At 35.6% G+C, this 13,897-nt stretch overlaps 1 protein-coding gene across 4 annotated transcripts in view; it reads left to right on the top strand.

Annotated features, from left to right (window-relative positions):
• Positions 1–13,897, top strand: part of DACH1 (dachshund family transcription factor 1) — a 351,627-nt gene that overhangs the window by 174,697 nt on the left and 163,033 nt on the right. For all 4 annotated transcript variants that reach the window (XM_054271829.1, XM_054271831.1, XM_054271828.1 and 1 more), the window contains exon 3: positions 7,455–7,616. In XM_054271829.1, the coding sequence (XP_054127804.1) occupies positions 7,455–7,616 (162 nt within the window). The remainder of the gene's footprint in view (positions 1–7,454; positions 7,617–13,897) is intronic.

The raw sequence follows: 13,897 nt of genomic DNA, 5'->3' as shown, positions 1-13,897 counted from the left end.
GTGAGAACATGAGATAATACACATGAATAGAAGAAAAGAGCTTCTATTTGTAAAAAGTGCAGGGAAGTTGTTCCCATAATAAGTCATTCTCTTAAAGAAGAGCAATTATTGAACTCTAGCAATGCAAATGTAAAACAGAAAGTCTTTCAGGAACCAACCATCATTGTTAGCATAATATATTGTCAGTACATATATGTTTTGCTTTCCCACATATCTTTTCCTTTTTTTTTTTTTGGAACTGCATGATATTTGGTTAAAGAGATTGTGGATCAGGATTTGGCACTTAAGGAAAAGTATTTTTTTATATTGTTCAAAGCTGACCTCTGCTTTTAAAAGGCTTGATCTGCACTTTTTCATCTGTTTAGAAGCATGCATTTTTGGTTAAGAAATTGAAGACAATCTCTTTGTCTTTTTCTTAAGCTGGGAAGGTTGAGATAAAAAAGAATGCCTGCTTTAAAAGTCACACATGGCTGTAATTTAAGATTTTTTTTACCTCATTGTCCATAACAGTTGAAAGAAACCTTCAATGAAAGTTTATTAACTAGGCCAGTGCCTGAGGCAATAAAGGTTCATTTATTACCAGTTTCTTGGCTGTTTTTCTTCTTCTATTTTTCCGTTAAACTCATAGCGTAAGATAATACTTCACAAAATTAAACCTTTGACCTTCTGTGGAGTTAAGTCGCCTTTGATTAGATAAAGTAACAATTTATGGTCCAGCATGAGGTTGCACATGAAATGAATAATGCAACAGACTGAATGAGAACTGAGAATCTATTGCTTTTGAAAAGATGACTGTTGTTTAAGAAAGAATGTTCTCTCTTAATTGTATTGTATTGTGGCTGTGTGCGTTCCAGTAGGATTTTAAATTGTCGCTGAAAACTGCAGTATAGCCAGGCAGTTATGCAACATACATTGTTTAATTCTGTCACAATTGCACCAAGCCAATAATAAATTCACAGATTACAAAGCCCCATGAAGTTGTAGCAGTTAGTAATTTGTTGCGGTATTTGAAATGCACTTAGTGATTTCACTTTTTACTCTTCAGTACAAAGGAATACATCCACTAGAAAGAATAACTTGACAAAATGTAAGTCGATCAATTCCATAAATGGCAAATATTAGTGATAAAATAATTCCATTTGCACATTTTTGAAGCATTGTTCGACCTGCTAGTAGATCTATTTAAAAAAATGCAGTGTTACTAAAATGAAAGGACACTGCTGCTTTCCACATCAATGTTTTATTTCTGCAACAATGTTATTAATTGTGGAGGACACATCTTAATGAGAAAGATTTTTAGTTTCCAACCTTGCTGTGGAAATTTACATCTTTTGCTTGTTTATCCTAAATGCTATACCCAGGCCTCAAAATTCATATTGCAAGTTAGGAGTAGTTACAGGAAAAAGGTCTGATTAGACTGATGAACAACAGATGGTTTGAGCTTCACATATACTGATTTTCTCCCAGTGCAAGACTGTCAGCTTCAGTTTAGTTGCACCAGTCTAAACCATGGATGATTTTTTTTTCCAAGTACTCCTTCTTTAGCAATATTTGAAGTGCAGTTGTTTGGGTTTTTTTTCATTAATATGATACCTTTAATAATAGGCCCTCAAGAGACACTAAAAAAATTATCTAGATGAGCAGTTTATGCTGAACCACTCTAGCTGATCAGGAAAATATAGCTGTGAGGACAGGGACCAGACAAGGATTTTTTTGATTATTCCAAAATAACATGTAATGAAATTTTTAGGATATACCAAGCTTGTTATGTTGTATTAATCCAGACAGCTTAGCAAAAATAAGGTTTCTGGATAACTGTGAGATTCCGGGCATACATTAAACATAAAGAATTCTTTTAGTGAAACTCAGTATATTTTAGCGGAACATTATGGTGAAGTTCTCCTGTTTGCAATCCAGTGTATGTACTCAGACCTCTGTCCTCCTGCAGATTGCTTTCCCCTTCTTGTTTTATGTATCACACTATATAAAACACCCATTAGATCAGAGACTAAGGTTAGGATCCTATTTCATTTGAAATAACTAGGCAGCAGCGTAATAAGCTACCAAAAACTTGTACCTGAACTGCTGAAACCCGTGAAACCAGTGCAATAACCTACAGTGATCGGGGTCAGGTCCTAGGAGGTAACCCTGCCTTTCTCTCTGAGGCAGATTTTTTTCAGATTTTAGTCGGAATTTTGCAAAAGTAAGAACCACAGTATGAAATCTGGTATTAAATCAAGAAAGGGCTTGCATTTTTTTCAAGTCAGTACCATTGAAATAAACTCCAAGCAAAAGGATTAAGCATTAATTTGAAATATTGAAAGGAGTTTTTGCAGAATGGAGATGAGATTTGGAACTCCTCCCATGCAATGAGTAAAGCGTTTCTGCAGAATGAACTTTCCAGCAAATAAATTAAATTAAATGTAACACACTGCTGACAGTTGTATTTTGGTTTTCTGCCTGTTCTGTGATGACAAAGGTAGAGTTTCTTGAAAATGTTGTAAAAGTCCTAAAGAAGGAGTTTATGTAAATACGCACATTACTGAATTTTGTAAGTAGCTATAAATACATGTATATAGACATATATAAAATAAAATATAATAGAAGCTAACAGTTGTATCAAGGAAATCATTGGAATGACTATTAGGAATTGTTATTGTTCTTAGGCATAACTATGTGAAGGAAGTTAAAAGTGAATTAAGATCAATTCTTTAAATAATTCTGTAATTTGTCCCAGGATGAAGTTTAGGGATGTAGTTAAAAAATGTATGTTTTGAGACATATTCAAGTCTGAAAAAGTTCCACTCACAGGTCCTTTTCTATGTTGCTTCATAAACAGGATGTGTTGTAAGCTGTTCACCCCATCAAAATTGAAAGTTTTAAGAGCTTTCTCTTAAGGCAGGCAGGCAATACTATTTGTTGGAAGGCAGAAACCCTGGATGTGATTTAGTGCCCACCAGTAATTCGTGTACGTTTCGAAAACCTGTCATGATATATGACAGCTCTCTTGGGGACTTTGCTTTTAGAACAGAATTGTTTTCTGAAGATGCTGTGGTTTTTTTGTCATTGTTTTCTGTTTCATTCACTCATTTTTCAGCGTTAGAGACCACACATACTGGGCATACTTCTGGTCTCATTCTCACCCACGAAATTCTGACTTCAGTAGAGTTGCACGGGTGTAAATTAGACCAGGACTTGGCAGGAGAAAGCTTATGATTATATTTGGCAGAGACAGCAGGCTGCAACTTTATTAACATAATTAACAGCTACAAACACACCCAACAGGCCAAAGTAATCTAGTGACAGAAGAGAGAAGGTCTTAGTAGGAAAGGATCCTTCGCGCTCTCTTTTGGTGTTCTGCTTCTTGTTCCTGAGTTCCTGCTAAGGCTTGGCGAGCATTCAATTGAGCTGTAATTCAAATTCATACGGCTCCTGCAAGACACCTTGAACAGACTTTTGCTGATGAGTCTATAGGAACTGTCAGCAATACGGAGATTACTTCAGAAGCGTGATGGTTGAATCGAACTTTACTTTCTGATGTTTTGCCTTTTGAATTAAATTGTTGGACAAGATTAATTGCACGCAGTAAGAGATTTAAATGAATGGCTTTATAAAGCATTAAAGTTCTAAGTATGTCACATGGGAAAAAAGCTGTAAGGTTTAAATGAATAAATGTATTTAATGCATAAAATGTCTAGGCTAATTTTTTAATTCCTTTACAAACATATTGAAAAACCATACTTTATTCATCCATCTTAGTTATACTGCTGTGGTTGTGGTAATTTAATATTCCTGCTCTTTGCTAATCTTCTGGTTCAACAGAAGTAAACAATAGGTTTCATAAATTAAAAATACGCTCCTCAGAACATGCTTCTAAAGATAAAAAACAAGGCTGTAAACATTTATGACTGAAACAAACTAGATTGTTCAAATACTGCCATGATGTATCATGTATATCAATATGGCACTGATATCAGTTAGAATGCAAACAAGGTTTTAAATGATGTGCCCCTTCATTTCAGCTGGAGAATCCGCTTTACACCATCTGCCTATCAGATGGTTAGGAACCAGGACTGCGTATTAATGCCACATGTTCGATTTTCATTCCTCTTGTAATGGTTAGATTCATATTGCTAATAGCTGTGCATGAGCACTGTCGATGAAATTTGTGTGACGATGGAGTGATGAGATATTTATAAAGCTGCCTGTCTCACTGCATAATCAGCAGGAAGAATGCCAGACATAAACAACTTATCAATTTCAGAATATTAATGACAACTACCATTGCCTTTAATCCACTGAATATTTTGGCCTGAATACTTTTTAACTGTTCAAATAAATATTTGTAAAGAACAAAAGATACCTATGTGGCTATTCAGTGTGATCCTTATTTCTTTCATTTCAGTTGACTTTGTAGCTTACATTTAGTTATCTCATTTTTGAAGGTAACATTTCTGTAGTGTAGAGAAGTGTGCACCTTGGAAATTCCTTGGCTACTTATTGCAAGAGTAAATTGATGTTAAATAATGTTTACAACAAACAGCTTTTTCAAATAATATATGTTTTTTAAAATCCCAGGTATTTCCCTGTGTATGTACCCATACGGGGACTTTACTACTTAGTATTTTAAAATATAAATATAGATACATAGTGGTGTATTAACTTCTGCTTATAATGTATTTGCCTGCCTATACTAGTGAGTTAAGAAAGGTAAGTTGGGCCCTATGCTGAAGTTCTGGTACACCACAGTGCACCAGTGATTATAAAGCAAGTGGCTCTGATAACTGGCTTTGGGCCTCCCTTGCCACTTGCTCAGGGGATAGAAAAAAGCAGCACTAAAGGAGAAACTGTGCTGTAGACTGGAATTGCTGTAAGGAGCACCATTAAGCTAGAGTTCTGAGCATTATTCCTTCCATTTCCCTCCTTACTTTCACCAGTGCTTACACACATTTCAGATTTGCATGGTTTCCATTAATTGCTGTATAGAAAACTAATCATTTCAGTCACTTCTGTGATTGTAAGAGAAGGAATGAAATTATTAGTTTAATTCCTACTGTTTAAAATTATCATTTTTTTACCACAAGCATTATCTTGCAAAAATCTAACTACAGAACTAAGCAATTTGTATTTTAGTTTCTCAGTCCCCATCCAAAGAGCATACTCTTTTTTTTGCAAATTTTGTAGCAAAAGAGGATTTTTATTTCAGGAATTCTGCATCCAGGTCATTATTCCCATGAGAAAGAAAATAATTGCAGGTGGTGTCATGAGTCCAGCATCTCTTTAGTATGTAATTTACCCCAGTACTTGGAAGCACTTTAAAACTGCTGGTGTAAAGGCAACGAAGAATTTGTGGCCTGCTGTTGTAGTCATTGAATATAATGTACCAGGATATTCCTCCAAATAATTGTTCTTTAAAAATGCTAGGTTTAGCTTTTCAGGGATGTATACATATATTAAAAAAGGAAGTATAGGTTATTGTGTTGTTTAATGAGTACCGGATGCAAACCAAAGTTCAGAGGTGATCCATCCCTTTTTCTGTGGCCAAATTTAGGGACTGTAACCAAATTTGTATAATGTATGGCTTCATATCCTTCCTCTAAGGTAAAAATATAATTGGAAGCAATCCATGTTATTGTCAATACCTTTTTAAGATCAGAACATGCACAATTTGTGATAGTAGCCGAAGCTAAAATAAAAGTAAACCCTCATATTTATTCATCTTCTCATTTATCTTTGGCTTTTGGTACATCTTCTACCTGAAACAGCACTTTTGTAAAGAATATTGATCTGTAATTATCACTTGGTCAGTAATTCTCATTACAATTGGAGGTGTTAGAAGTCAGCCTGTGAGGAGGGTCGGGAGCTGGAACTGTTTGCTAATCTTTATGTGGTCATGCAAAGCAATAAGGGAAAACAACCTTCAGTCAAGCAATATATTCAAAGGCACCTCTTATGCCACCTCATAGATTTCCTGATGTCTGCTCACCTTCTGCTTTTTCCCTGCTGGAATTTGCCTTCTGTCCCTCCCCATTGCTAGCCAAAAACATGGCAAAAGTGAGCTTGTTTTCCATGTAAGGAGTCAAAGGAGACAACAAGGGACCCTGGGAAGCAATGGTGCTAGCAATATTTACCTCAGCGGCCTGGGATTATTTGCTTATTTGGTCTTTCCTGCTAAATTGCACTCTTCCTATGCTAGACAGCAGCCTTAGAATAGTAAATTGTGGCGTTAGTTCCTCTTGAGATCCATAGGACACTTCACACCTCTCAGAGTAGCTGAAAATCAGACAAGCAGGCACCTTTCAACTAATTACATGGAGTTTTTCAAGCCTTCTCCACATTCAGGGCAAGAATCTTGATTCAAAATGACTGAGGGTCTGTTCTCTTCATGCGGCATCACAGGCTGAGGGCTGAGAGTGCATCAATGCATTAAACTTACCTGCTTTGTTGCCTTATCTTTTGATTCTTAGGTTTACTTCTCTATCATTTCCATCTTTGCCTCCTGCATCAGTTGTGGGGGGGGAGGCAGCTCCTGTCAAGCTTTGACACTGTCCTCGCTCTGCTGCCACCCAGGCTGGGGCAGAGGGATCTGGGTGGGCAGCAGCAGGGCTTGGGGACCACAGGAGAATTGCCCTGCCTCGGGGAAGAGGGCAAAAACTGGTGCTTGTGACTTTGATTAAAGGCTGTGTCTAATTTTGTGATTTGAAGGCAACTGGAGAACTGGACCAGTTCTCCAGTTGCTCTTGACAAAGAGAAATTTTTCTGGGTTTGTAGAACATTCTTGTATGGATGGATGGCAGAAACTTGGTTTGGTAGGAAGAGTGCTTGAATTGCCTGTAGGTGATTTTGAGGTTGGTATTAAATGGGTTAGTACTTCCTCTTCTCATTGATAAATACTTTAATGCCTTACAGTCTGAGGAGAGCAGAATCATGTTCTGCATTATTTTTTTCTAGAAATGCTTCCTAGAAAAACTGTATCTCCTTGCTATTATGTATGAAATGAGAAATGCCTGAGTTTTATAATCTGTTACTCATAAATAGAGATTATACACCTGTTATTTCTGTTTTCTTTAGCTTTACTAAAATTAAAGATCTGATGGGAATTTTTTTCTAAGCATGGTTACTCACCTATTCATAGTCAGACAGGACACCATTTTGAAGCTAAATTAGATTTTTGACTGCATCTGTTTGTAGCTGCATCTAGTTGTGATTTTATTATGAAAGCACTTACTGGACACCAAGTTAAAGTTTAGATGAATGTATAGGAGTAATTATCTAAATACAGTGTGAAATATTTTACTTGAAAAAGTTGATAGTTTTCAAAGCCAATAAGAAGAATAAAACTCTGCAGTGCTCTCTGTTCTTATGTAACAAGCATGAAGGAATAATAACAGTCCCTACAATAATGGAGACTCATAGAATAATGAATATTAAATTTTTTTTATACTTCTTTGCAGGTCTGACAGCAGCAGCTGCAGCAGCAGCAGCTGCCACCAATGCTGCCATAGCAGAAGCAATGAAAGTGAAAAAAATCAAATTGGAAGCTATGTCCAACTATCATGCAAATAATAACCAGCATGGAGCAGACTCTGAAAATGGAGATCTGAATTCAAGCGTTGGTAAGTTTCAGACATAGCATTAATATATGTACATAATACTGAGATATTTTATTAAAATGGTAATCTTTCTGAACTTCCTTCTGAAGCTTTGATTTGGTGTAAAAAGTTGCATATTTGTTTTCCCTTTCTTAATGTTTTCAGTTTTATTTTGTACCTGACCTTTACACACCATTCTGTGCTGTTGTTACTATTACAAAAACATTCTTTTCTTCACAGGCTACTTTTGCAGACTCCAGTTAATATTTTCCATGAAAGAAAGTGGTTTGATTGCTTAGAGTTCATTTTTCAAAGTACAGGTGGAGTGACAGATGATGGTGTCAAAGTGAAATTTAACAATGTCTCCTGCTCAGTGTGCTGGGTATTGACTTTAGGTAATTCAGAACACAAGCTTGAAAGCAAAATATTTCATACTTTCATGTGCCCTGTGACAAAAGGAAAACATACATACACAATAAATTCTGCCATGTTCTGCAGTTCCTATCATATTTTATTTTAATAAACACATTCTTAAAATGTAGTTAACATTTTTTCCCATTTCTTAAGCAGCCATCAGCAACTCTTGTTCTTTTTCAAAAAAGAACTGTTTCAGTATACTTTATTCATTTGTTTGGACAATTTGTTTTGCTAAAGCATACTTCAAAGCTAGGATAACTTTTGTTGTTGTTGATTAAATCTTTAATCATCTGTGTGTGTCTGCTGTAAAATGTTTTGTTATGCCATTTCATTGTATTGGATCCTTTTATCATGTTGAGACAGTATTAAAACAGAAATTCAATGACAAGAGGTACATTCAGAAGACTGCAGGGAAGATTGCTGTATACTGGAATCAAATGGCCTCAGATAGGCTTTTTGTTTTTATTTTGACCCTTTGTCCAGATTTTTTTTTTTTTTTTTTAGTTTTTCATCTTCTAAATACATTTGGAATTAATCTGCGAGGGTATGCACTAGCCTTAACATAAATAAATACATGTTTGAGGACAGTGTTTCTGTACAGTTCAATAGGCATAGGTAGGGTATTATTTAGAAATAATATGAATTGCAGTTCAAAGTACAGGATCACTTGGGTACATACTACTGTAAATAGCAACAATATGTGTGCATTACTGCACAAGGAGATTATATGATTGGTTTTGTTTTCCTTTTAAATAAAGGCTTTAAAAATACCCCTATGATGATGAAGAAAATAGTCTTAAATTACTGAGATACCAACATATGCGGTTACTCTAATACAAGTGTAAGGATTGTTCTCTTGGAGAAAAAACAAGAGAGGGTAGAGTGCAGGTGTCTCTGAAATCTGGGAGGAGGAGATAGGTACAAATGAAGTGGAAGGACCAGTTGGCCTCCAGCACACTGGGAGAAAAGTGAAGTAATGAGAAAGGGTGAACAGGGTAAGTACAAGCCGAGAAGATAAAGAGCGTGCACTAGAACTAGAAGCTAATGTAGATTTTCAGGCTTAGATGAATCCATTATGTGAAATAAAATGTTCAAATATACTGGTTTGTGGAGCTGCTATTCTGCTTGGCAGTTCTAGTTATAAACCACATGTGCATCCATGGGGATGGAAAAATTAATCAGCATCTAAGCCACACAGAGTATTTGTAGAAGAGTGGATAGAAGGAATATCTGAACTTCCTCTGAGTAAAAACGAAAAATATCTATTTTGAAATCCTTGTTTTAGGCAAAATTTAGATAACTAATATGCTCTTAGACAGCCTAATCATTTTCCCTATTTAAGAAAATACATTCTAGCTATTTTAGTAGGGCGAACTTAGTGAAGCAAGATTATTTATTGTCATTGTCAAAATTTTCTCTCAGCCCCTTAACTTACTTGTTAGCTTCAGTTAATTTCCCAATTTAACTGAATGAAGAATTGAGTTAATTTTGTACAGAAAAAAATGGCTCTTCTGAGTAGAGTGAATAGCTTTCCAGTTGTCTCCATTGCATGAGGAATGGTTCTGAAAATACAGTTTTCTTGTCTGTGCATCTTGTCTTGAGGTGCACCCTTCATGCAGAGGATTTCTCAAGAGCAATTTGATTTATTTGTTTAGTTTTTTTTAATAGTGAACCCTTTCTAGTGTCCAGTGTTGGTCATGCATATGGAATCAGAGAAGTGGCTCCTATGCTACTAATATCAGGGTATTGTTAGGTTCATGAAGAGTTAAGTTCCTTGTTTATTAGTTGCATTTTTGAAAATTAGCACACTGCATTATCTTGACAAGAGCTCATATTTCAAAGGTGTTGCTTGTAGTAAGTACGTACACTTTCTTCTCCTGCATTTTTTCAGGAGTGTGTTTATTTATGTATTTTCAAATAAATATTATCAAGTCCATATACCAGTAATGTTTTAAATTACCGCTTGCTAGGGAAGAATATGAAATATTACATTACTGAATGTTGACAGGAGGAAAGAATAAAACAAAAGAAAACAACCTGATTTTAGTTTACATTTTAAATTGGCTTATGTGCCTGACCAAACTGGAAAGGAGCAAATGATCCAACCAGGCTAAAAACTTAACTGAGTCATCCTAGCCCATATGCAGCAGAAATTGTGGTGGGTGTGGATTTACCATCCTGTGCTCCAATGCTTACGTAAAGGTGGATAAATCAAATAAGGGCCCTTATTTTAGTTATCTTATCGTATTGACATGTCAGGTTTACTTCTAAATTGTCTTGCTTTTTTGGATTTAATCAAATGCTTAATGTGAATTACAGAAGTAATTCTTGTAGTCAAGCATTGTATAATTATACAGAGCATTACACAAATTTATTAACTTGGTCCTTTGAAGCAATGGCCAAAAGGTTAGTGAATGAAGGGAGTTAAAGGAAGCCAATGATACTAATAAGTAATTATTTTATATCTTTCTGTTTTGCTGGTAACCTTGAGCTTGCATCCTCCCACCAGAATTATCATTTTAGAAGGGAAAAAAAAAAAAGAAATTACAGAGGAATCAGAGTGAGGTATTAGCACACTGAGTAAAATATATGGCTGCAACGCCTTTCTCCCCCATCCACAATCAATTGGATTCTTTTAGTTTAATATTTACTTGCTAAGATGAGATGCTAGTCTGCATGGTGATAAACAGTCTGCTACTGGCATCTGAAGGTGACCTGTCAGTTCATATGGACAAATCTCCTGCTTACTGAAATGTACAAAATAAATCATTAAAGCAGGCAGGTGCTCATTCCCAGATTTAAATCACCATAGATTTATGATTTGAATTAATGCTTCATTTGGTCATAGAAATAGATGCTGAGACAAATGATATGCAGTGGTTGGGGCTTCCATACTGTAGCCATCCTAATATTGATTACTGAGATGTCTTTGCAATCTCTTGTTTATATCAAGTACTGTCTTGTGACAGCTTGGCTGATATGAGCTACATTGCAGATAAGAAGGAAAAATGTCCCAGGTTCTTTTTAGTGGCAATCCTACATACAACATGCAGGATAGATAAATTATTGGGGTTTTGTCTAAAAAATGAATTCCGTAGGGCAGCAAAGGAAAAAGAAAGATTATGCTCTGTGTTGGGGATTTTTTTTGTTGCTGTTGTTGGATTTGGTGGGTTTTTTTTCTTTCTTTTTTTTTTTTTTTTTAATTTGGTTTGGTTTTTTAAATTAATTGCAGAATGAAAAGAAAGAGACTGGCAAGGTCAAAGTTTAAATTTCACTGCTGAGGTTCTACTCTTTGTCATATTAGCATCCTAGTGTGATATTAGGATCAGTTGTATGTTTACCATCTGATGCTCTGAAGCAATGCATAGGTAAAGCAGCTCAATCATTTCCTCGCTGCTTAAGTACTTACTGTCCTGCTGTCCTACTTCATTAACCTGCAGCAGCAAAGGATAAAAGCCTTTGAAAAAAAATATCTTTTAAAAGCTATTTTTGTGGGCTAGAGTTTGCTGTCTATAACTTGGTAGGAAGTGAAGAACAGTCCGTATACTTTTGCTTCCCGAACATTTTATATAATGAAAACACTGTGCATACACTTTAGGGAATACTCAAAGGATTTGTTAAGACCTTTGCCACTTGCTAAAATATGACTCATAAAACTTGTAAACAACTATCAACAATAGTAAATTACTTGCTTAGTAGGAAATGAGTTCATATCTATTCAAAATGTGATCTCAAAACAGATGTCCCAAGAAAATGTCATTGTTTAAAAGACATTCATACAAAAAAAATGCTATTATTTCTTTAAGGAAGTGAAGCAATCATGAAGACTTTGGTGTTCTTAATTTCTAAACACAGTTAGGAAATACGAGGCAACATTTTACACTTGGCTAGCATGTTAATCCATAAACAACCACAAAATGTGTTGAAAATTAAGAGATTTTCTTGGCATGTTAGGTTTCCTCTTCATCTGCATTACCTTGCAATATTTAAAATTATGAGACAAATACAAGGCTTCCTGTGATGTGTTGTTCAAAGGTAAAGCTAGCCTGTATACAGCTATTTTTTTTCATCCAGAATCGGAGATAAAATGATTTAGGTGAAATTATTTTTCTCCGGTGACCTTGCCCAATAATAGAACAGTACAAAATGCAGTAATTTCCTTTTTCTAAACACACGTGTCTATTTTAAGGGAAAGAAATACATTTATGGTTTCAGGAAAAAGTCTTGGAGACCTTGAAAAAGCAAATAAAAGGAAACAGAGAGTGCAGGCCACTGAGCACAGCTCTGCAGTTGCACATCTGATTCTCTGCCTTGGCAATGTTAATGAACCTCAAATCCTCCCTATAATTAGATGAGGGAATTGCTTATATTTTCAAACAGATGATGCTGCTGTAATGAAACGATTGGAAACGATTGACAGGGAACTTAAAAGTGTCTACAGTAGTCATTTAGTTTCCGGGTTTTGGGTTTGGGGTTTTTTTTTCTTTCTTTCTTTTTTTTTTTCTTTTTTTTTTTTTAATGTAAAAGAAGATTGGCTGTAGATACAGGTCCTGGGAGAGGTAGTAATTTACACAGAATGCTATGACAGGTGTCTTTGTATAGCATGGAAATAAAATGGAAGGCAGAGGAATGATGGGCAGGCATGGCAATTTTTTGGGAGGGGGTGTCCTGTGCTTATTCTGCCTGGGTTCTTTAAAAGGGGCCGAGACTCAGGAGATGGATCCGGATTGAGTGCACAGCTGTAACTGCTGATGAGCTAATTGCTCCTTATCTCTCAGCCCCATTCATCTTCATTTTTTACCAATTACTGAGAATTATCTGTGTTCTCAGTTGGATATGAGAGTTAATCCTTTTTGGTTAAGCTGGCAGTACTGTGAGCAGATTCCAAATCATAGGGTGAAAAAGCCAGAGCAAGCTTGTTCTCAAACTCTCTCCAGTTCAATGACAGTATCAGTAGTTCATAAGAATTTTTCTATTGTTTAACAGATTAAACACTGGGCTGTTTTTTTTACTTTTATACTATTATTAATATGTATTTTTCTCTTAGTGTAAACTGAATGAGTATATTCCTAGGTGGATGTGTTTCCTTTCTGAAAGTATTGCAAAAATGAAAATAAGCTAAACATTAACTTCAGACCAGGAGGATTCTTTGCAGAATGTCAGTGTTTATTGTATGATACATAGCACTTCTTTTAATGATGAGACTGTGCATGCAACTTTGACGCTGTGGGACATTAGACAAATGCTTGTCAGTGACAGATATCTACTTTTGTAAATTTGTTTGAGATCTGTAGGTGAAAAGTGCTGTCTAGGTGCTTGCAAAAGCATAATCATACAGCCTTAAGGACAAATGTGCTATGTGGAGCATATCGTATTTCAAGCTAAAGGAATGCTTTCATAAAACTGTGCTTTGGGAACACACAGAACACCAGAAACAGATCATTTAGTTATAATCAGGTCACTAAGCTTTTTTTTTTTCTAGAATTTTGCTTGTCATGGGAAAAAAATCTTGCATCCTATAGCTAAAATGTAATGTTTGTCTGTCAACCAGGAATATAATTAGTCCATATCTGCTTCCCTAGACTTTAATTGTGATGGTTAAATTTGCTAAACAAGGCAATAACTGGTTGTTATGACCTGAGCACCAGTTAGTAAATTAGGAGAATTACTAGCAAAGATTCAGCATTTCATATTGGAAGGTCACTTGTGCTGTAACAGTTCCCTCATCCAGATTAAATCTTCAGTGTGAAGTTCATTGAAACAAATGTAGACATTTGCATCTGAGTCACCTTAGGCTCAACAGACAGCAATAGGCACTTGTAGGAGTGATCCATCTCACCCTAAAGTAGATGGCAAAAGTAGATCAGATAAATTGCACCTTACAAGTG

The sequence above is a fragment of the Melozone crissalis genome, unplaced genomic scaffold (assembly GCF_028551555.1).
Source record: "Melozone crissalis strain CALT ecotype California unplaced genomic scaffold, PUWL_Pcris_2 ptg000013l_1, whole genome shotgun sequence".
Classification (NCBI taxonomy): Eukaryota; Metazoa; Chordata; class Aves; order Passeriformes; family Passerellidae; genus Melozone; species Melozone crissalis.
The sequence above is the reverse complement of the archived record's forward strand: the minus strand, read 5'-3'. Positions and strand labels throughout refer to the sequence as shown.